Source organism: Coregonus clupeaformis, chromosome 1, assembly GCF_020615455.1.
Source record: "Coregonus clupeaformis isolate EN_2021a chromosome 1, ASM2061545v1, whole genome shotgun sequence".
Taxonomy (NCBI): Eukaryota; Metazoa; Chordata; class Actinopteri; order Salmoniformes; family Salmonidae; genus Coregonus; species Coregonus clupeaformis.
Window position 1 is genome coordinate 34,082,092 of NC_059192.1, and position 21,303 is coordinate 34,103,394.

At 42.9% G+C, this 21,303-nt stretch overlaps 1 protein-coding gene across 2 annotated transcripts; it reads right to left on the reverse strand.

The window, feature by feature from the left end:
• Positions 1-4,408: 4,408 nt before the first annotated feature.
• tbc1d24 (TBC1 domain family, member 24) lies at positions 4,409-21,267 on the reverse strand. 2 transcript variants are annotated; one of them, XM_041877155.2, is made up of 8 exons: positions 21,176-21,267; positions 17,791-18,897; positions 16,701-16,706; positions 16,043-16,201; positions 12,571-12,634; positions 12,069-12,164; positions 7,013-7,277; positions 4,409-6,740 (listed from the first exon to the last, which is right to left on the reverse strand). In XM_041877155.2, the coding sequence occupies exons 2-8, from the start codon at positions 18,777-18,779 to the stop codon at positions 6,577-6,579; spliced, it is 1,743 nt and encodes a 580-aa protein (XP_041733089.1). In that variant the 5' UTR covers positions 18,780-18,897; positions 21,176-21,267; the 3' UTR covers positions 4,409-6,576. The 2 variants fall into 2 exon arrangements, with proteins under 2 accessions (XP_041733089.1, XP_041733099.1); XM_041877165.2 differs by lacking the exon at positions 16,701-16,706.
• Positions 21,268-21,303: the final 36 nt, after the last annotated feature.

The window sequence follows — 21,303 nt, forward strand, 5'->3', positions numbered from 1 at the left end:
TATTTTTAATACATTAGCAAAAATGTCTAAAAACCTGTTTTTGCTTTGTAATTATGGGGTATTGTGTGTAGTTTGATAAGGAAAAACAACTATTTAATCAATTTTAGAATAAGGCTGTAAAGTAACAAAATGTGGAAAAAGTCAAGGGGTCAGAATACTTTCCCAAGGGACTATATATATAGCTTATAGAAAGGAAGAGAAGCTTAGGCCTAACCCCAGAGAGATCGAGGTATGCCGGTGGCATGCTATGACACCGACATGCATTTCTTTATGTCAGATGGCTACTGTGTCTAAGATACAGATATAGACGTACAAAAGGAGGGTAATTTGTACATTTTCTATCCGTACATTTTGTATAAAGATAATCATTATATTCTTAGATTATAGGAGCAACTCTGGTGGGCCTGAAACAGTCTTCGTGACCTCAAGTTCAACTGTCAGAGTCAGTTGGAGCACCGGGGCGCACTGCCTTCATATAGGCCTGCAGTAGTTAAGCTTAATAAGATCCACACCATACCAAACCTTCACAAACGTTTCTAAACTTTATTAGGGTAATATCAAAAGTAAATCAAGTCATTGTTTATAGGCAAAATACGAGCAGAAGAGCGAATGTAAGCCAGGGAAAAACCACACAACCCTCTCCAAAGCAAAAACAAAGTTTGACAACCCTGCCCTATTTTGGAGCACCCCTCCCCCAGTAAATGTTGATCTGTCCTTTAGAACATCCCACTGGGCACACACTGTTTGAATCAACATTGTTTCCAGGTCATTTCAATGAAATTACGTTGAACCAACATGGAATAGTCATTTCCTTAGTAGGTAACATCAGAAGTCAGCATGTGGGAAAATTCGGAGCTCAGGGATAATAGACGAGTTTCCCACCAGTTGGAGGGGCATTCAAGTGGATTTTTCCCAGACGTACAGTATGTGGTAAATACCACCTTTCCACTTGGTTATGAACGCAGCATAAAATACAAGTCGGAAAGACAAAAGGGGAGTATCTTTGTCACCGTGCAGGGAGATTCTCATTAAGGGCAAAAGACTGTCCTCTTCTCGACTCCTCCGTCCTCCCTCCTCCGTGACCCGGAAACCGATAAGTGGTCGAGTTGTCAGACAGAGAAGTGTCCTTAGCTCCGCGATAGCCTCCTCCCGCCAAGGAAGCAGAAGAGTATCCTATCAGAGAGGAAGAGGCAAATCCAAAATCTCTGGCCTTTTGTCAATTGGTTTGCTCAATTCATACGTCCTCTCTCCTCTGTCTTTTCTCGCCTCCTTTTGAAAAAGGTCAAAGGTAATCAAGGAGAGGCGTTGGACCTTTAAAGCATACTCAACTTTCGAAATTTCACATACTATAAAAATTATATTTTTACATACCCGAAAGGCCTACTATTTAGAACGCATGTATGGGTATTCAGATACGACTGGTGAATTCCAGACCAACTAGGTAAGGCGCCTGCCTCACCTGGGACAACTTTAGAGATTCCTGTTTTTCTACTGTCAAAAGATTACAATAGCCACAAGGCTGTTGATAACAAAGCAATCATCGAGGACCACAGTATGAGTCAATACCCATAACACCTAGCGGTCAAACAAGGAAATGGTTCCAATCGTTTTTCCGCCATTCATTTTTCACATAGGGGATTTTAGAAACACTTAAAATAAGAGCTGTGTTTCGTGCAGGCTTACCCTGGCGTGACGTTTTGATAACCGTGTAAATCTCTCTAGGACAAGATAACTTTTATCAATACAGTTAATTCGGAAAGTATTCAGACCACTTCCCCTTTAAAAATAAATAAATTTTAGAATAAGGCTGTAACGTAACAAAATGTGGAAAAAGTCAAGGGGTCTGAATACTTTCCGAATGCACTGAATGTCGTCCAGTTCACATTGGTGTTTTGCAAGCTCTGCTTTTTCATCAACATTTAAATCAAGTTTATTGCTCAGCCTGTTAATATCAACAATAATATCCATCTGCTTGGAGAATCTGTTTCGAGCTAGCATTTTACCAGTTATGGCAAGACAACGAATGTATAATTTAATAATTTCCCATTTGCTAGTAGCAGAAAGTGCAGAATTAGACTGTAAACAAAAATACTAATTATTTGAAAGAAAATTGTTACATTTCCAGTATGATTTAAAAAATCTCTTATCATTATCAAAAAAAGAAGGAGGGAACAATGGTCTGTCAGAGGAACTGAGGAAATACTACATTCACTGACAAGATTTAGAAGATTGGAAGATACCAAACAATAATACATTCTTGATTTTAATTGTCTGTCACTAGTTGTAGAGTTAAACCAATACACTTGTTTTAAGGTTGGATTCTGAGAATGCCAAATATCATAAAGTTTAAAAGTTAGAGCAGAAATTAATCATTTAGTTATTAAAACAATGGGCTGATGCCTGGTGGGATACCTATCCACCCAGTCATCAGGAGCAACATTATAATCACCTCCAACAATATTTGTTTTTCAACTCAGTTAAGACTTTGCTAATAGATGTTAGAAGAAGACTGTTTCTTGACCGTATGTTATAACCATTAATATTTAGAGGGGCTAATGGTTGCCTGGCTAACCAGACTGCTTGCTCCGGCCAAACGCTGCGCAATGGGCGCAGTTGAGCAGATTACTTTTGTCAAGACGTTGACCAACGTTGGTCACCGCCTTTCAAAGTGTGTTGCATTATGGGTATAAAAATGATCCAACTTGCGACTACATAACTGCATGACCTTTACAACAACCCTCTGATCAAAGGTCATGAACTTTCGACTGCAGTCGACTGTACATTTCTGCAACTGCAACTTGAAGTCGGAACCAAAGCATTGTGGGAGACAACCTTCTGTTTTCTTTGGAAGCAAAAGGCGCAACATGCTCATAAATGGTTGATGTCGCCACCTATCATTGGTTATTATCAATGCATGTTTACTGTTTTGAGCGACTGACTATTTAGAGCTTGACTACATCTTTATCCTTACATCCTTACAATCTAATTACATAGGCCTACATGTGATCCAAATTTCTAACATAAATAAATGAAATATCCTACGTGCGACAATATAGCTAATGTACAATGAACAAAAATATAAACGCAACATGTAAAGTGTTGGTCCCATGTTTTATGAGCTGAAATAAATGATCCCCAAATTTTCCATTCGCACAAAAAGCTTATTTCTCTCAAATGTTGTGCATTTCTTCATTGCCAAGATAATTCAACCACCTGACAGGTATGGAATATTAAGAAACTGATTAAACAGCATGATTATTACACAGGTGCACCTTGTGCTGGGGACAATACAAGGCAATAAAAGGCCACTCTAAAATGTGCAGTTTTGTCACACAACACAATGCCACATATGTCTCAAGTTTTGAAGGAGCGTGCAATTGGCATGCTGACTACAGGAATGTCCACCAGAGCTGTTGCCAGAGAATGTAATGTTCATTTCTCTACCATAAGCCGCCTCTAACGTAATTTTAGAGATTTTGGCAGTACGTCCAACCGGCCTCACAACCACAGACCACGTGTATGGCGTCGTGTGGGCGAGCGGTTTGCTGATGTCAACGTTGTGAACAGAGTGCCCCATGGTGGCGGTGGGGTTATGGTATGGGCAGGCATTAGCTACGGACAACGAACACAATTACATTTTATTGATGGCAATTTGAATGCAGAGATACCGTGACGACATCCTGAGGCCCATTGTGAGGCCCATTTGTTATTTTTTAAAGTCATCTGTGACCAACAGATGCATATCTGTATTCCCAGTCATGTGAAATCCATAGATTAGGGCCTAATTTATTTATTTCAATTGATTGATTTCCTTAAATGAACTGTAACTCAGTTAAATCTTTGAAATTGTTGCATTTATATTTTTGTTCAGTATATTTATCTAGATGTTACTGTAATGTTATAGCCTACAATTGGTCTGGTTTGTAATATTGTCACCAAACAAATTCAAATTTGTTGATTGTCTATTAAGTGTGAATAAAATGGAGTACATATTGTAGGCTACACTATTGTAGGGTATTTCTACATCGGCAATTTTAGAGGCTTAATCTGTCCGGGAAACCGGCTCTCAACGAGCAAGTACCGCAGACACTAGTCGTGGGGTCAACACCAAGTGCATTCGACTGCTTGGCATTTTGCTTGGCATATTGTCACCCAGTAACTTATGTGAACTGATGTACATGTAGTCTAATCCTTTTCATATTGTTTACCCAGTAATTTATGTGAACTGATGTACAATACATGTATAGTCTAATACTTTTCTGTACAGTGAGTGTTTTGTCTTCATGTGATTGAATTAAATTCTGTTCTTTACCTGCTTACTGACAAAAGTAACAAAGGTTGAGAATTAAAGAAATGCACTGCAGGCTGTAGTGATGCTGACATGCAATCAATTACCATACATTAAGAATATTTCTGGACTCCATTTAATGACATCTGTTATAATTCCATGTTGCACAATCACAAATAATAATGAGGAAGGTACAAGGGCATGAAGTAATGGCAAACAGAGCACATCCCATATGCTGCAGAAACTCCCGATATGTTCTCATTCTAGTAGCCTATTTACTCACTACCTGGTTATATTTTGAGAAAACCATCACAGAAATACAAAACAAGGCTTGTGAAAGAGCTTGGGCTGGTATCTAATTTCGTTATCATCAGGATATTAATTCCTTGGAACATGATGATCACGTTCAGCTTTGTGTAGGAGAAGTGGAATTTCAATAGCATCAATTTCATCGGCAATAACGAACGCAAACAACATGTCTGCCATTGTCGTGATTCCTAGAAATAGCAGAAGTCGGTGTACCTCCCCCGACCCTATTAGACTTCTGTTTACTTTCGCCTTACCACGCAAACCTGCCCAGTGAGTCTGAATCTGAGTACCTCCCTGACCCGTCACCTAATGCCAACACAGTCGGGGCCGTCTGTTTGGTCCAGAGCCAGAACACACTTGGGTAAAGTGGCGGTTTGAAAATGTGCCATTGGCTGTGATACTCTGATTGGCTAGTGACGATCCAGTCGCTGAGGACTTCACAAACAACTTCAATGATGGCAGTCTCAGACTAAAGCATGTAGCGAACGACAGAGCAGCGGAAGAATTTGGTGCGAGTCGTCAGGCTAGGCTAATAGTTAGATCCTGAGACTGTGAAAGGCAACTGACACGTTTATGTGACAGGGTTCAAGAAACTACTACCCTCCTTTCATAGTCAGAGAAAGAACAGTAGAGTGGGTAGGGGCACATGCATGCAAAGCAGGCCAAAAAAACGATGAAATATAAATATTGAACAATAAAACCTGACAAAGACAAATATCACTTGTTTCAAAGTGTATTACTTTCACATATATGATACATCTGTAGTTTTTTTTAAATCGATACTTCACTGAAGGACTTTCTTCAACACAACACAGATTCAATGATATACTGTTGAGTCTCTGCAGAATAACTTACATTTTCTGCACTTTTTTGGATAATATTGTTTCAGAGATAGAGAGGGACGGATAGAGAAAGAGAGCGAGAGACAGATGAATACTGCATTACTTACACATAGATAGCTTCACTACAGGTTGTGAACCTAAATGAGAGGGAAGTGGATATGGTCTTCATCTCACCTGATAACACTTTTACAGTATCAATAAAAAACATTCAAAGAACGATATTCACATACTTTACAAGGGGGCTTTATCTAATTTACTGCTGTGTGCAGAACCAATAGTACATCTGGCGAGAATATGGGCGCACAACAGCCAGACAAACTAGCCTGGTCCCAGATCTGTTCGTACCGTATAGCCAACTGTATAGCCAATTGCCATGTTTGGCATGACAATGAATGATCATAGGAGATGGTTCAGTAAGACAGCACAAACAGATCTGGGACCAGGCTACACTGAAACATCAAGATTACACAAATATCTGCCAACAGCACTACAGTTAATCTGATATAGAGTAATAACTCCCAGATATGTACAGTTAGAGGGGAAAAGCACAACTGGGCTTGATGAAAGACAACAAAACCTGGCACGACTTATGTCACAACTGCATTACTTATTATTTTTTTGATTGCAAAGACCCCACAATTCAACATTCTTTACCAAATACACACTTCACTTTGTACAATTCATTTTTCATAGACTCCAGCTGGGTAGACGGCATATGTTCTAAGACTTACAGGCCTACTAACTACGATTTTGGCGGTTGGTTTGGTGCCTAACCAGATTGCACAAATTCATGAGTAGATATAAAGTGAATATAGAAATGAAACAAGTTACTTGAGTGTGTAAAACCATGGCATTTGGTAATAATGCCAGTCAAAGCCTTTTTAAAATCCCCCAAATGAGTCAACAAAAAGAATAATACAACAATTAAAACTGTAAAAAATAATCACAAATAAAGATACTTTCAGAAGATGATACTTGTTTTACATTAATAAATACAAATATTTCACATTTATGTATCGAATTCAAAGGATAAATGAATTTGCTGGACGGAAAGGGGTTTGTTCTGATATTGCTGGTACCTTCATCAGGCCCTTGGTGGGGTGTGTGTGTGTCTCTAAACTGTGTGTATGTGTCTCTCTATCTATCTGAGGCCATGGCGTCCTGGAAGCCCCACACCTCCAGCAGGGCCACCTGGAAGCTCTCGGTGGAGCAGAGCGGTGGGTTGTCGAAGGTGGTGCAGCGGGCTGTGCGTCCGTGGTTCAGCTCGCCGTCGATGTACAGCGCGTTGCCCTCGCCTCCCCCTGGCAGGAGACAGAACAGCAGGAGGAGTTAAGACAGAAAAATGAGCTGAATCTAGGTGAGTGCACTGGATCTGAGAGATCCATTTTTTTTAAAGAGAGACGCTGAGGGAGAGGAGACTCACAGGCAAGGGCCACAGGGATCCTCAGTTCCTAGATGTTAGTTTAATTGTCAGGTCTATATCAGTCATTGATGAGGACAATCTACTCACTCTGGACAGTCTGATTGATTACGAACAAGAGACGCTGGTTATGAAGGACTGATTCCCACTCACCCACTATGATGGAGTCAAAGTTGCCAGCCATGAACATGGAGGTGTTTCTGGAGTTGAGGTGGAAGTGTCGGGCCGAGAGGAAGGGCGACAGGCGGTTGGATGGGTCAGCGGCCGGCCTCTCCACGGGGAGGCTGTTGTCAGAGTTCTGCCCGTCGGTGGGAGCCTCGTCCTCAGCAGGGTCCTCACTGCTCTGGGCCTTGATGGAGGAGGCCAGTTCCGGGTGGCGGATCACCACCCACTCGTACCTCTCCATCTCCGGCTTCAGCTATATGGACAAACAGAGTGTAACAATCATTGATCACATTTGAGGGTATATTTTCATATATACACACACACTTGAGGTGTTTACCTTTAACCCTCCAGACACAAACTGGATACTGATACTCTGTCATAATTGGTGCTTTTTCATTCCCTGTCCCCATCCTCCACCCACCTCCTCTAGTTTCTTCACTCCCTTCTCTCCATGCATGTCTAATAGATCTCGATCCCCATCTTACTGTGTGTGGTCCCCTGTTACTGTCCCGTGTGGCTCAGTTTGTAGAACATGGCGCTTGCAACGCCAGGGTTGTTGGTTCGATTCCCACGAGGGACCAGTACGAAAACGTATGCACTCACTACTGTAAGTCGCTCTGAAGAGCGTCTGCTAAATGACTAAAATGTTAAAATGTATGTGGTGGCAGGTGAGGGCCTGATCAGGTGCTACTGTACCGTTCGGCTCCAGTTTCAGGAGTTTCCGATGAGTGTGTGTGTCTGTGTAGGGCGGTATTCACAGGCAGACCGTCAGAGCACATAGCTGTGCATCATCCACACCACAACACTTTAATAATTAAATGGAAAAGGACTTGAAAGAAGGCTATTTCTAGACCCAGATACACTCAGCAAAACCTCTCTAAAATGTACAAAACTATCACTATCACTCAAGAAGAAATACTGCATTTTGGCTTTTCTGTTCAGTGGGTGGAGGCCAGACTGTTGATAAGGAGGCTAATTATTGTGACTGGGGATGAAGAAACTATTTGTAAATGGCGCCCCCTGGTGTCCACTCTTAGTCACTGATTGCTACCTTGGAGGCGAAATTATATGGGATGTACCCAAAACATTCCACAAAACATTCTAATCCCCAACAAGGTTTTTATAGTTGTGATTTTCTATTAGTTTTTATTTCTATTACTTTAGGATTTTCATTTGAAATTCAGTTTAGTTTCAGTTAGTTTTCAGATTTGATTTACTCGTTTTCTTTCAGTTTCAGTTTGATAAAAACATTTATATTTCATTTTTATATTATTTAGTTTCAGTTTTAGTGTTAGGGACAGAAAGTAGCCTTATGCATGGGAGGCTAGGAGCCATTTATGTGTTGTAGGCCTATAGCAGGGGTACTCAAGTACTATTTGAGATGGTCCGGTCACACACATTTCCTAGGTGGCAAACCCGTGACGTGACAACACCTCTTTCCTTTCAGGAAGCTGAAAAGATTTGGCATGGGCCCTCAGATCTTAAAAAGTTGATAGCATCTTGATTGGCTGCATCCCCGCTTAGTATGGCAACTGCTCGTCATCCGACCGCAAGGCGCTACAGAGGGTAGTGCGTACGGCCCAGTACATCACTGGGGCCGAGCTCCCTGCCATCCAGGACCTCTATACCAGGCGGTGTCAGAGGAAGGCCCAAGAAATTGTCAAAGACTCCAGCCACCCTAGTCATAGACTTTTCTCTCTGCTACCGCACGGCAAGCGGTACCAGAGCTCCAAGTCTGGAACCAAAAGGCTCCTGAACAGCTTCTACCCCCAAACCATAAAACTGCTGAATAGTTAATTAAATGGCTACCTGGACATTCTACAGTATTTGATCCCCTGCTGATTTTGTACGTTTGCCCACTGACAAAGAAATTATCAGTCTATAATCTGAATGGTAGGTTTATTTGAACAGTGAGAGACAGAATAACAACAAAATAATCCAGAAAAATGCATGTAAAAAATGTTATCAATTGATTTGCATTTTAATGAGGGAAATAAGTATTTGACCCCCTCTCAGTCAGAAAGATTTCTGGCTCCCAGGTGTCTTTTATACAGGTAACGAACTGAGATTAGGAGCACACTCTTAAAGGGAGTGCTCCTAATCTCAGTTTGTTACCTGTATAAAAGACACCTGTCCACAGAAGCAATCAATCAGATTCCAAATTCTCCACCATGGCCAAGACCAAAGAGCTCTCCAAGGATGTCAGGGACAAGATTGTAGACCTACACAAGGCTGGAATGGGCTACAAGACCATCACCAAGCAGCTTGGTGAGATTATTCTCAAATGGAAGTAACACAAAAGAACTGTCAATCTCCCTCAGCCTGGGGCTCCATGCAAGATCTCACCTCGTGGAGTTGCAATGATCATGAGAACGGTGAGGAATCAGCCCAGAACTACACAGGAGGATCTTGTCAATGATCTCAAGGCAACACACAACACACTACGCCGTGAAGGACTGAAATCCTGCAGCGCCCGCAAGGTCCCCCTGATCACCGACAACGATGAGACAGCCTATAGGGAGGAGGTCAGAGACCTGGCCGTGTGGTGCCAGGACAACAACCTCTCCCTCAACGTGACCAAGACAAAGGAGATGATTGTGGACTACAGGAAAAAAAAGAGAACTGAGCATGCCCCCATTCTCATCGACAGGGCTGTAGTGGAACAGGTTGAGAGCTTCAAGTTCCTTGGTGTCCACATCACCAACGAACTATCATGGTCCAAACACACCAAGACAGTCGTGAAGAGGGCACGACAAAGCCTATTCCCCCTCAGGAGACTGAAAAGATTTTGCATGGGTCCTCAGATCCTCAAAAAATTATACAGCTGCACCATCGAGAGCATCCTGACTGGTTGCATCACCGCCTGGTATGGCAACTGCTTGGCCTCCGACCGCAAGGCACTACAGAGGGTAGTGCGTACGGCCCAGTACATCACTGGGGCCAAGCTTCCTGCCATCCAGGACCTCTATACCAGGCGGTGTCAGAGGAAGGCCCTCAAAATTGTCAAAGACTCCAGCCACCCTAGTCATAGACTGTTCTCTCTGCTACCGCACGGCAAGCGGTACCGGAGTGCCAAGTCTAGGTCCAAAAGACTTCTCAACAGCTTCTACCCCCAAGCCATAAGACTCCTGAACAGCTAATCATGGCTACCCGGACTATTTGCACTGCCCCCCCACCCCATCCTTTTTACGCTGCTGCTACTCTGTTAATTATTTATGCATAGTCACTTTAACTCTACCCACATGTACATATTACTTCAACTACCTCAACTAGCCGGTGCCCCCGCACATTGACTCTGCACCGGTACCCCCTGTATATATAGACTTCTGCTCTTTTTTTTCTCAACACTTTTTTTGTTGTTTTATTTTTACTTTTTTTGTTAAAAATAAATGCACTGTTGGTTAAGGGCTGTAAGTAAGCATTTCACTGTGATGTCTGCACCTGTTGTATTCGGCGCATGTGACCAATAAAATTTGATTTGATTTGATTTGAAGTTTGCCAATGAACATCTGAATGATTCAGAGGAGAACTGGGTGAAAGTGTTGTGGTCAGATGAGACCAAAATCTAGCTCTTTGGCATCAACTCAACTCGCCGTGTTTGGAGGAGGAGGAATGCTGCCTATGACCCCAAGAACACCATCCCCACCGTCAAACATGGAGGTGGAAACATTATGCTTTGGGGGTGTTTTTCTGCTAAGGGGACAGGACAACTTCACCGCATCAAAGGGATGATGGACGGGGCCATGTACCGTCAAATCTTGGGTGAGAACCTCCTTCCCTCAGCCAGGGCATTGAAAATGGGTCGTGGATGGGTATTCCAGCATGACAATGACGTCGAGTTGCCAAACGTCAGCCTCGAAACCTTAATGACTTGGAGAAGATCTGCAAAGAGGAGTGGGACAAAATCCCTCCTGAGATGTGTGCAAACCTGGTGGCCAACTACAAGAAACGTCTGACCTCTGTGATTGCCAACAAGGGTTTTGCCACCAAGTACTAAGTCATGTTTTGCAGAGGGGTCAAATACTTATTTCCCTCATTAAAATGCAAATCAATTTATAATATTTTTTACATGCGTTTTTCTGGATTTTTTTGTTGTTATTCTGTCTCTCACTGTTCAAATAAACCTACCATTAAAATTATATACTGATCATGTCTTTGTCAGTGGGCAAAAATCAGCAGGGGATCAAATACTTTTTCCCCTCACTGTAGTACTTCAATCAATCAATCACCTAATCAAACCTACATGTACCATATCACCCCAACTACCTCATACCGCCGTACACCGACTCGGTACTCCTTGTATATAGCCTGTATATATCCTCGTTATTGTTATTTTAGTGTGTTACCATTTTATTTTTCTTACTTTTAACTGCATTGTTGGGAAAGAGTTCATAAGTAAGCATTTCACAAGTCTAAACTTGTTGTATTCGGCGCATGTGACAAATAAAATTAGATTTGAGTCGAATCCTGACCTAATTCCAAAAATTAAATAATAGCAGTTTGACCTTGTCTTTATCCTGACATTCTTTGTGGGTGCTGTTCAGGTTGGTTGGGTTTCCCCCTTTATCTCCATTTCACACACACTGCCATCTGACACTACAATACATTTGCTTTTGTCCTTTCCAGCAATGTACTATAAATCATCCCATAAAGGGCTTTGCCTTTTGCGACCGACCACTGCTGGTGTTGGGTTTGCTGCCGCCATTGTTCACCCTCATGCTGCGCGCTCACCCTCGGATTTCTACCCTGTTAGCTAGTGATAGTGATGCACAAGCTAGGCCTATTTGAAACATTGCCATATACTGGCAGCATTTACCCACCAGATTCAGAAGCTCGAAAACCCCATTAAAAAAAAGTTTGAAAACAGCATTTGATTTCAGTTTACTAAATAGTTTTTCCAATTGTAGTTTTTATTTTAGTTTCAGTTTTCGTTTACTATAATAACCTTGCTCCCCAAAAATAATACAAAAAAAATAGAGAATGGTGGATTCACATAGCCTTGAATAGGAAAAATTAAGTAAATAGGGAAATAAACACAACTCACCCTAAAGACAAAACATTCTCCAGTCCCAAAGAAGCTGAGTTTGTTCCCGCCTCGCTTGCGCTCCTCCCAATCGGTTGAGAGAAAGGCTCCACATACCTGGACAGACAATGCAGGGCATGGTGAGAGGGTGTATTACAGTAGAATCAAAGGGAGAAGTGGGATAGGAAATAGAAGGATGGGACAATGTCAAAAGGCATAGAAGAAGAGGAAAACAGGGATATGACACTTCGAGACAGGGTTGCAAAAAAGGCAACAACAAAAAAAATATTATAAAAAAAAAGTAGATACTGCATATGGTACCTGTATTCATAGATATCATTAAAAAGATAGGTCTTTACCATATCAATATGATTGAAAAACAGACTCAACTGTAGATTTAAAACACCATGCCTATTTTTTCAATATCATAATAAATGTGAGCTCGAGAGTTACTCGTCTATTGCCGTGGTTGTCATTATACTGTTCCACGAGGGTGGTAACGCTGTGTGTGTAAGGTCCTTACGTCAGCGTCACAGGTCCTGATGAGTAGCAGAGTGGGCTCATAGCCTTCGACATGAGCGTAGAACCTGGGACAAAAGGAATGGACAACCACTATTACACAATCTGGCCACGTATGTATGCATGAAATTATCCATACGAAAAACACACACATAAGCTTCCCTTTAACTACCATGTTGCATCTTAAAAGATGATGTACGATACATTCCATGTGTTTTTTTACAAGGTCAGATTACATTCATTATTTTGTTTTATGATCATACTGCAGTGTCTCTTTGGTCAATGATTTCTATGTAGCATAATTCAGAAAGTTAACCCATTCCTATTGAAAAACCAAATGTGTCAATTTAAGTCTGAGAGATCAGCAGTTTTCACTAGCTGACTGAAAGTATGAACGTCTTTATGGCCCCTAGTGATATACTTTCGATAGCTCTGATATTCATCCGTGTCTCACCTGATGAACAGTAAACCAATACAGGAGGGTAAATATTAACTAAACCTACAGTATTGATCCTTAAAACCTGGCCCTGGAGAAAAGGTGTGGGCTACTGTTCGCATTCTATAAACAAGATTCTGTTTGTGTGTGAGCTATGAATATGTGAATATGATCCTAAACTAAGTCTTCCGTTTGGCCTGTGGGTGATGGATTCAGTACGAGGCTGTACAAGGTCAAGGGGAGTGTGAATATTGAACAAGGGCCATTGCTGATTCTTCACTTAACTAAAATTATATTCTAGTTCTATTGCTGCTGAACAAAAATACATAAGTGGGTGACCTTACTGTCCCCAAGTCATTTCCTTACCCCTCTTTTAAAGAGGCAATCTGCAATTCAAACAATAACAAAGTGGCAGTCCCACCACTGTTTTGGTAAATAGCTGAGGGATGGGGCTGGAGAAATGTAGCCTGTCTCAAATTAATAGACAGATGTAATGGCTGACCATCCATGATATTAAATGTATAGTTTCAAGCATGTTTTTAGGATATAAAGTGTTTGTGTACAATTACATTTATAAACAATGGAGTAAAACAAGCATATACAGTGGGGGAAAAAGTATTTAGTCAGGCACCAATTGTGCAAGTTCTCCCACTTAAAAAGATGAGAGGCCTGTAATTTTCATCATAGGTACACGTCAACTATGACAGACAAAATGAGAAAAATGAGGTGTCCTTTGACAGCTCTTTGGTCTTGGCCATAGTGGAGTTTGGAGTGTGACTGTTTGAGGTTGTGGACAGGTGTCTTTAATACTGATAACAAGGTCAAACAGGTGCCATTAATACAGGTAACGAGTGGAGGACAGAGGAGCCTCTTAAAGAAGAAGTTTGAGTCAACTGGAGGTGTACCTGTGGATGTATTTCAAGGCCTACCTTCAAACTCAGTGTCTCTTTGCTTGACATCATGGGAAAATAAAAATAAAATCAGCTAAGGCCTCAGAATATTTTTTTTTAGACCTCCACAAGTCTGGTTCATCCTTGGGAGCAATTTACAAACGCCTGAAGGTACCACGTTCATCTGTACAAACAGTAGTACGCAAGTATAAACACCATGGGACCACGCAGCCGTCATACCGCTCAGGAAGGAGACGCGTTCTGTCTCCTAGAGATTAACGTACTTTGGTGCGAAAAGTGCAAATCAATCAAAGAACAAGAGCAAAGGACCTTGTGAAGATGCTGGAGGAAACAAGTACAAAAGTATCTATATCCACAGTAAAACGAGTCCTATATCGACATATCCTGAAAGGCCGCTCAGCAAGGAAGAAGCTACTGCTCCAAAACCGGCATAAAAAAGCCAGACTACGGTTTGTAACTGCACATGGGGACAAAGACCTTACTTTTTGGAGAAATGTCCTCTGGTCTGATGAAACAAAAATATAACTGTTTGGCCATAATGACCATGGTTATGTTTGGAGGAATAAGGGGGGAGCTTGCAAGCCGAAGAACACCCTCCCAACCGTGAAGCACAGGGGTGGCAGCATCATGCTGTGGGGGTGCTTTGCTGCAGGAGGGACTGGTGCACTTCACAAAATAGATGGTATCATGAGGAAGGATGATTTGGTGAATATATTGAAGCAACATCTCAAGACATCAGTCAGGAAGTTAAAGCTTGGTCGCAAATGGGTCTTCCAAATGGACAATGACCCCAAGCATCCTTCCAAAGTTGTGGCAAAATGGCTTAAGGACAACAAAGTTAAGGTATTGGAGTGGCCATCACAAAGCCCTGACCTCAATCCTATAGAAAATGTGTGGGCAGAACTGAAAAAGCGTGTGCGAGCAAGGAGGCCTACAAACCTGACTCAGTTACACCAGCTTTGTCAGGAGGAATGGGCCAAAATTCACCCAACTTATTGTGGAAAGCTTGTGGAAGGTTACCCGAAACATTTGACCCAAGTTAAACAATTTAAAGGCAATGCTACCAAATACTAATTGAGTATATGTAAACTTCTGACCCACTGGGAATGTGATGAAATAAATAAAAGCTGAAATAAATCAATCTCTACTATTATTCTGACATTTCACATTCTTAAAATAAAGTGGTGATCCTAACTGACCTAAGACAGGGAATCTTTACTAGGATTAAATGTCGAAATGTGAAAAACTGAGTTTAAATTTATTTGGCTAAGGTGTATGTAAACTTATGACTTCAACTGTATGTATGTATGTATGTATGTATGTACAAATAAATAAATAACTCATTTAAAAGTTTTAAAAAAAATGGATGTACCAATCGCAAATTGCCCCTTTGTGGTAAAGTAGGCATGGTAGCCGAGACCGTGGCGAAATGTACAGAGTAAGCTGTATGGTAAATTGGGCCCAATACAGGGTAAAGTGTACCAATGAGGATGAATAAAGTGGGCAGTATATCAGTTACTCAGGTACATTACAGCATACCGACGATATTTTTGCATATCTGCGATATCATCATATCTGCAATATTAATCGCATATCAGCGATAATGTTGCATATATGCAGCGATATAGCCTATCAATGATATGAAAATGTTGCTATAACCCAATCCTAGTTGTCACTAAGGTTAGGTTGGTGTGGAACCGGAGACTGCAAGGTAAACTGGGTACAGGAAACTGTAGAGTGCAGGGTATCAAACTTATTTTGCCCCATGGGCCATATTCGGTCTTCACTGAGGTCCGTCCGGAGGACCGCACTGAAAATTGGTTATAATTTGCCCAAAATAGCCTAGTCTATGGAATTGAATGCTCCCTGACTGTCTAGCTTTCGTTTCGGTGATTGTTAGCAAGCTGGACAGAGTGTAGAGACTGTATAAAAATGTAGGTCCATTATAATTTCTACCCACTTTCAATTTGGTTTTAGGTATTTTAAATGTAGACGGAGACCGTTTCCTCCCAGAAAACACCTGCAGCCCACATTGGATCAGTATGTTTGACACCCCTGGTCTAGTGGTTAGCCTTGGCTGCAGTGAGTGGCTAAAGTGAGACTGGTAAAGTGGGTACTCCAGTGGGTACCTGTTGAGGCTGCAGCCGTGAGTGGAGGTAGTGAAGAGGAGCTGTGGTTCGCACAGGGCGAAGCGCTCGGGGATCCATGACCAGATGTCCCTCATCTCCTTGGCGCTGACCACTTCCGAGGAGAAGGTGTCCGGGTTCAGAGCCAGCTGCACGTTGCGCCTGTAGCCATGGTAACCGGGCAGGAAGGAGAGGAATACTTTGTCAGTAACACACAATCTCCTGATCGGACAGTCAAAGCAGTCTTTGTACAGCCATGAGGTTGTGGTAATGGAAGGTTAAAACTGTATTTTCTGAGCTTGTCTGGATATGTCATGGTTGTTGTTGTAACTGTACAACTCCTGACCTTAAGGGCCACAGCGTGAGCTGGAACCAACAGCACCTAATTCAGACCTTAAACAAGGGGATTGGACCGTCTAGTACTGTAGTCAGTCTGGGACTTTAATTAGGCATATTCAATTGAGTGTTAAGGAGAAGCAAAAACCATCACACTGTTTTTTGGTTTTGACTATGGTTGTGTGTTCGTTGTCCAAATCGTGTTTTCCTGGTCACTTATAACATTATAGTTTACAGAGAATGTGGACACAGTTTCTAATACAATGTATCACTAATGAGGGAGGTCAGCTCAAGTATTAACAGGTGAACAGAGAGAGACACCTACCTCAGACTAACAGAGCCAAGTGCAAATAGGAGAATGGAGGAGCAGTAGACACATGGACACAGGAGTGAAGGTGAAAACAGAAGACGACGGCAGATGGAAAATGGACAGCAAAAAAAGAGAAAACAAAAAGGGGAAAACTATGAACAGAATGGTGAGAAAATATTCAGTGACAAAAAGCAGACCCGAACCACACAGACAGCCACAACAGGAAAAAGTGTGAGCGAACTAAAAAACAGAAAATCAATTAACCAATCCAAATACAGCAGGTATCCAAATGCTTTTAGCGGCAGGTCATACCGGCTATATATAGCCAGGAACGATGGCCACTTCTCACTGGTGGTTTTGACTAGATGGGATGCCGAAAATGTGACTATTCGTACGTAGCAGGTTAGGAGAATTGGTGGGCAGGTTAGGAGAACTAGGTTAAGGTAAGGAAAAGGGTTAGCCAAAATTCTCCCCGACCCGACTCGAATATGTATAATGTCACTGACATTAGCGGTATCCCTTCTAGACCTGACCCTCACTGGTGGCTAAAGTTGTCACGCACATGTTTTCGAGTGCATGTCTCTCATTCGTAGCATACCATCCTGATTTGGTTCATGGCCTATTGCCATGTCTAATGTTTATTTACGCTGCCATTAGCTAAAGCGCTAGCATAGCATTAGCAGAGGAAGCACAGTTCCCGCTCATCCCAGTCAAAACTGTTCGCTGCTCTGGCACCCCAATGGTGGAACAAGCTCAATCACGACAATAGGACAGCGGAGTCACTCACCACCTTCCGGAGACACTTGAAACCCCACCTCTTTAAGAAATACCTGGGATAGGATAAAGTAATCCTTTTACCCCCCCCAAAAAAAATAAACATATTGTAAAGTGGTTATCCCACTGGCTATAAGGTGAATACACCAATTTGTAAGTCGCTCTGGATAAGAGCGTCTGCTAAATGACGTAAATGTAAATGTACTAGTGTCCACTGCCTCATTGATATCCATTGACAGCATTGTAGACAATATTTCTCTATAAGTAAATTAACTCTCCAATTTCAATTAGACCCAATAGAGCTCATGCCGTCTCTCTAGCCCTCACTCACCTCTTCTGTTTGACAGTGATGCCCTTCTGCTGCAGCGACTTCTCATTGGTGAGCTGCAGGAGGGTAATCTCTTTGCGGCTGAACAGGCGGATGGAGAAGGCCTTCTCCAGCAGCTTGTCTGGGGTGATGCTGGAGCCGATGGCTTTGACAAAGGCCTGGATCTCCGCCTTGACCTCTGCAGAGTCCTGTTTCTGGCCCTCTGACGGCTGACCCCCAGCCCCGGCCTTCTGCTTGCGGTAGAACTTGAGCAGGGCCAGAGCCACGCGGTACAACACCTTGTATCCTTCCACCAGGAAGACGTCTAGTACCCGGGCCATGTGGCTGAAGGGCAGGTCACCCAGCACCCAGCGCTGCCAGCCTGAGTACACCTCCACCACGTCCTGCGCTGTGGCCACGATCAGCTTGTGGGCGGCCGGGCAGTACTTGTTGGCCAGGTCACCGAAGGTCATGCAGCTGGACTCATAGGCCAGGAAGGTCTGGTCCACCAAGCGTCGGCCCGGCTCGTTGCAGGCCAGCAGACGGCTGATGTGCTCGAAGCACTGCGCCTCGTCGGCGCTGAAGTGCAGAAGGAGGGCCGTCATGGCGGGCAGTGCCGGGCAGTGTGAGATGTCTGGGAACTGGCCCGCCAGACAGGAGATGACCCGGTGGACGGCGGTCACTGAGTCTGCCTTGAGGCAGTAGCGTGGAACAGCGCTGCCGTCCACAAAGTCTGGCAGTGGGATGACGGACGAGGCTTTTTTACCTGTGTTGTCCCCCATGAGGTCACGGTAGACCTCAGCGTCGGGGGTGACGGTGCGACAGGGGATGGCCTTGATGAGTTGCTGGTAGACCTGGGCACGAAGTTTGTGGTTCTTGGCCCAGTGGCCCTGCCTGGCCAGCTTCTTGAGCTCTACTGGGTCCTTGACGTCCAGTTTGGAGGGGCCACTGCTGTTGGCCAGGTCCCCCATCTGGGTCCAGTCCACGAAGCAGCCGTAGTCCTCTTCAGCCATGGCTGCAGAAGCTTCTGGACTGCGGCTGAGGGGTCTAGAGTATAGCCTAGCCTAACTAGCCTGTCCTCTTCACAACAAATAAGTCCAGGGTGTATCTCTCAACCACCCATGATGTTCACTGCAGAGAGAAGTAGATAGGGGAAAAGAATGAGATAACATCTGTTACAAACATATTGGTTTGCTTGACAGGCTATTTGGAACTTAATGCAGGGGGAGGACGGGACAAAGTAAAGGGAATGTTGTGTAAGCTAGTCTGTATGTGAGCCATTTCAGAAGAAGACCTTTGATGTAGGCTACAAATATGCAACCCACACTAGCTATATAGGTTAAGGTTGCCCTGACTGGCTGAGACTGGTTTTGACTAGGTACTATACAGCTACGACCGGAAGTTACTTTTCATAGCAGGTTAGGAGAACTTAAGCTGCAGGTTAGGATAAGGTTAGAAATAGGGTTAGCTAAAATGCTCTCCAAACCTGCTATGAAAACTCACTTCTGGTCGTAGGTGTACTACATCTAGTCACAACCATCTAGTCTACACAGCCATGTCTCAGGGCAAAGGTTGAGTGAGCAATTAAGGGCATAGCATTCTAAGTATGTCTATAGTTTTAAGCAGGAAAAAAAATGATGTTGCATGACAGAGGATTAACAATGGCCAATGGCCATCCTTGACAAAAACTGACAAAATTGTTGAGCTGAACAACACTACAATATGGGATCATATTGGGTCACTGACTTCAAGCCAGAGGGCTGCAATCCCAGGTACAGAGATGCAGCTGAGCACCGCCTCCAGCTAAAAATAAATGACTTTAGTTAGCTGGCTATAGATTTCAGCTATATTGTAGAACTGCATTATTATGCAGGATCAGCCAGCAAGGGACACTGATGATGACACAACTGTTATCAAGACAGCTAGCTATCTTGAACAAAAATATAAAACGCATCATGCAACAATTTCAAAGGTTTTACTGATTTTAAGTTTAAATGAGGAAATCTGTCAATTTAAATAAATAAATTAGGCCCTAATCTATGGATTTCACATGACTGGGAATACAGATATGCCTCTGTTGGTCACAGATACTTTAAAAGAAATGGGCCTCAGGATCTCGTCACGGTATTTCTGTGCATTTAAATTGCCATCGATAAAATGCAATTGTGTTTGTTGCCAGTAGCTTATGCCTGCCCCTACCATAACCCGAACGCCATCATGGGGTACTCTGTTCACAATGTTGACATCAGCAAACCGCTCGCCTATGACGCCATACACGTGGTCTGCGGTTGTGAGGCGGGTTGGACATACTGCCAAATTCTCTAAAACAACGTTGGAAGCGGCTTCTAGTAGAGAAATTAACATTAAATTCTCTGGCAAAAGCTCTGGTGGACACTCCTGCAGTCAGCATGCCAATTCCACCCTCCCTCAAAACTTGAGATGTGGCATTGTGTTGTGTGACAAAACTGCACATTTTAGAGTGGTCTTTTATTGTCCTTAGCACAAGGTGCATCTGTGTAATCATAATGCTGTTTAATCAGCTTCTTGATATGCCATTCCTGTCAGGTGGATGGATTATCTTGGCAAAGGAGAACTGCCAACTAAAAGGGGAGGTAAACAAATGTGCACAACATTTTAGAGAAATAAGCTTTTTGTGCGTATGGAACATTTGTAATATTTTATTTCAGCTCATTAAACCAACACTTTACGTTTATATATTTTTTTCAGTGTAGCTAGTTAGCCAACACTGACTAGGAGAATTAATGTGACAGGCGAATGTCATTATGGCAAGCGACAAGGTGCCGACACCACACCTCGGCATAGCCACCTGGCTATATGGGGCTGGGTAAGAAATGCATTAATATAGCTAGAATAAAACGGACTAAATTAAGTTGGTCACCTTTCACGGCTAGCTAGCTAGGACCTGCGAACGCCGTGAAAGCTTGTAGCTAACGTTAGTGGTAACCCTGGCAAAGGTGACAGGTAGAGCTAGCTAGAAATGTGGAAAGAGCGCGCGCTAACAAAGCGGTTTCCTTCCATTCACGTTAGCCATTGGTCTATTGTCTGGTCAGTGTTTTCACCAGGTCAAGACATAGCATAACATTAGCTAGAATAGCTAGCTAGTTATATCATGTCAAATAATTTGCTACGACCATATAGCCTTTCCTTCATATGCAGAGCGATAGTTAGCCAGCTAGGACCTAGCTAGCTAACTAGCGTAGTGACAAGATAGCGAGACAAATTCTGTTCCTCACTGTCAACATTGGTGGTTGTTGAACTTGCATTGCGAGCGGGCTAACTAATATTATCACGATGCATAAAAGGCAAGAGGACTGCGCATGTGTGTTAATAACCGCTGAAGAAACAGCAAGACATCAAAAATACCGGTCAAGATATGAAATACCCCTACCTGGTTTGGTCAGATGTCTTGAGATGTTGGAGCAGCGTTCATATTTGGCAGTTTCGGACATGCGCAGTATCCCTACTCCTGTAACCGCTACTGGCAGGAGCCATATGGCGGAGTGTAGAATGCAATTC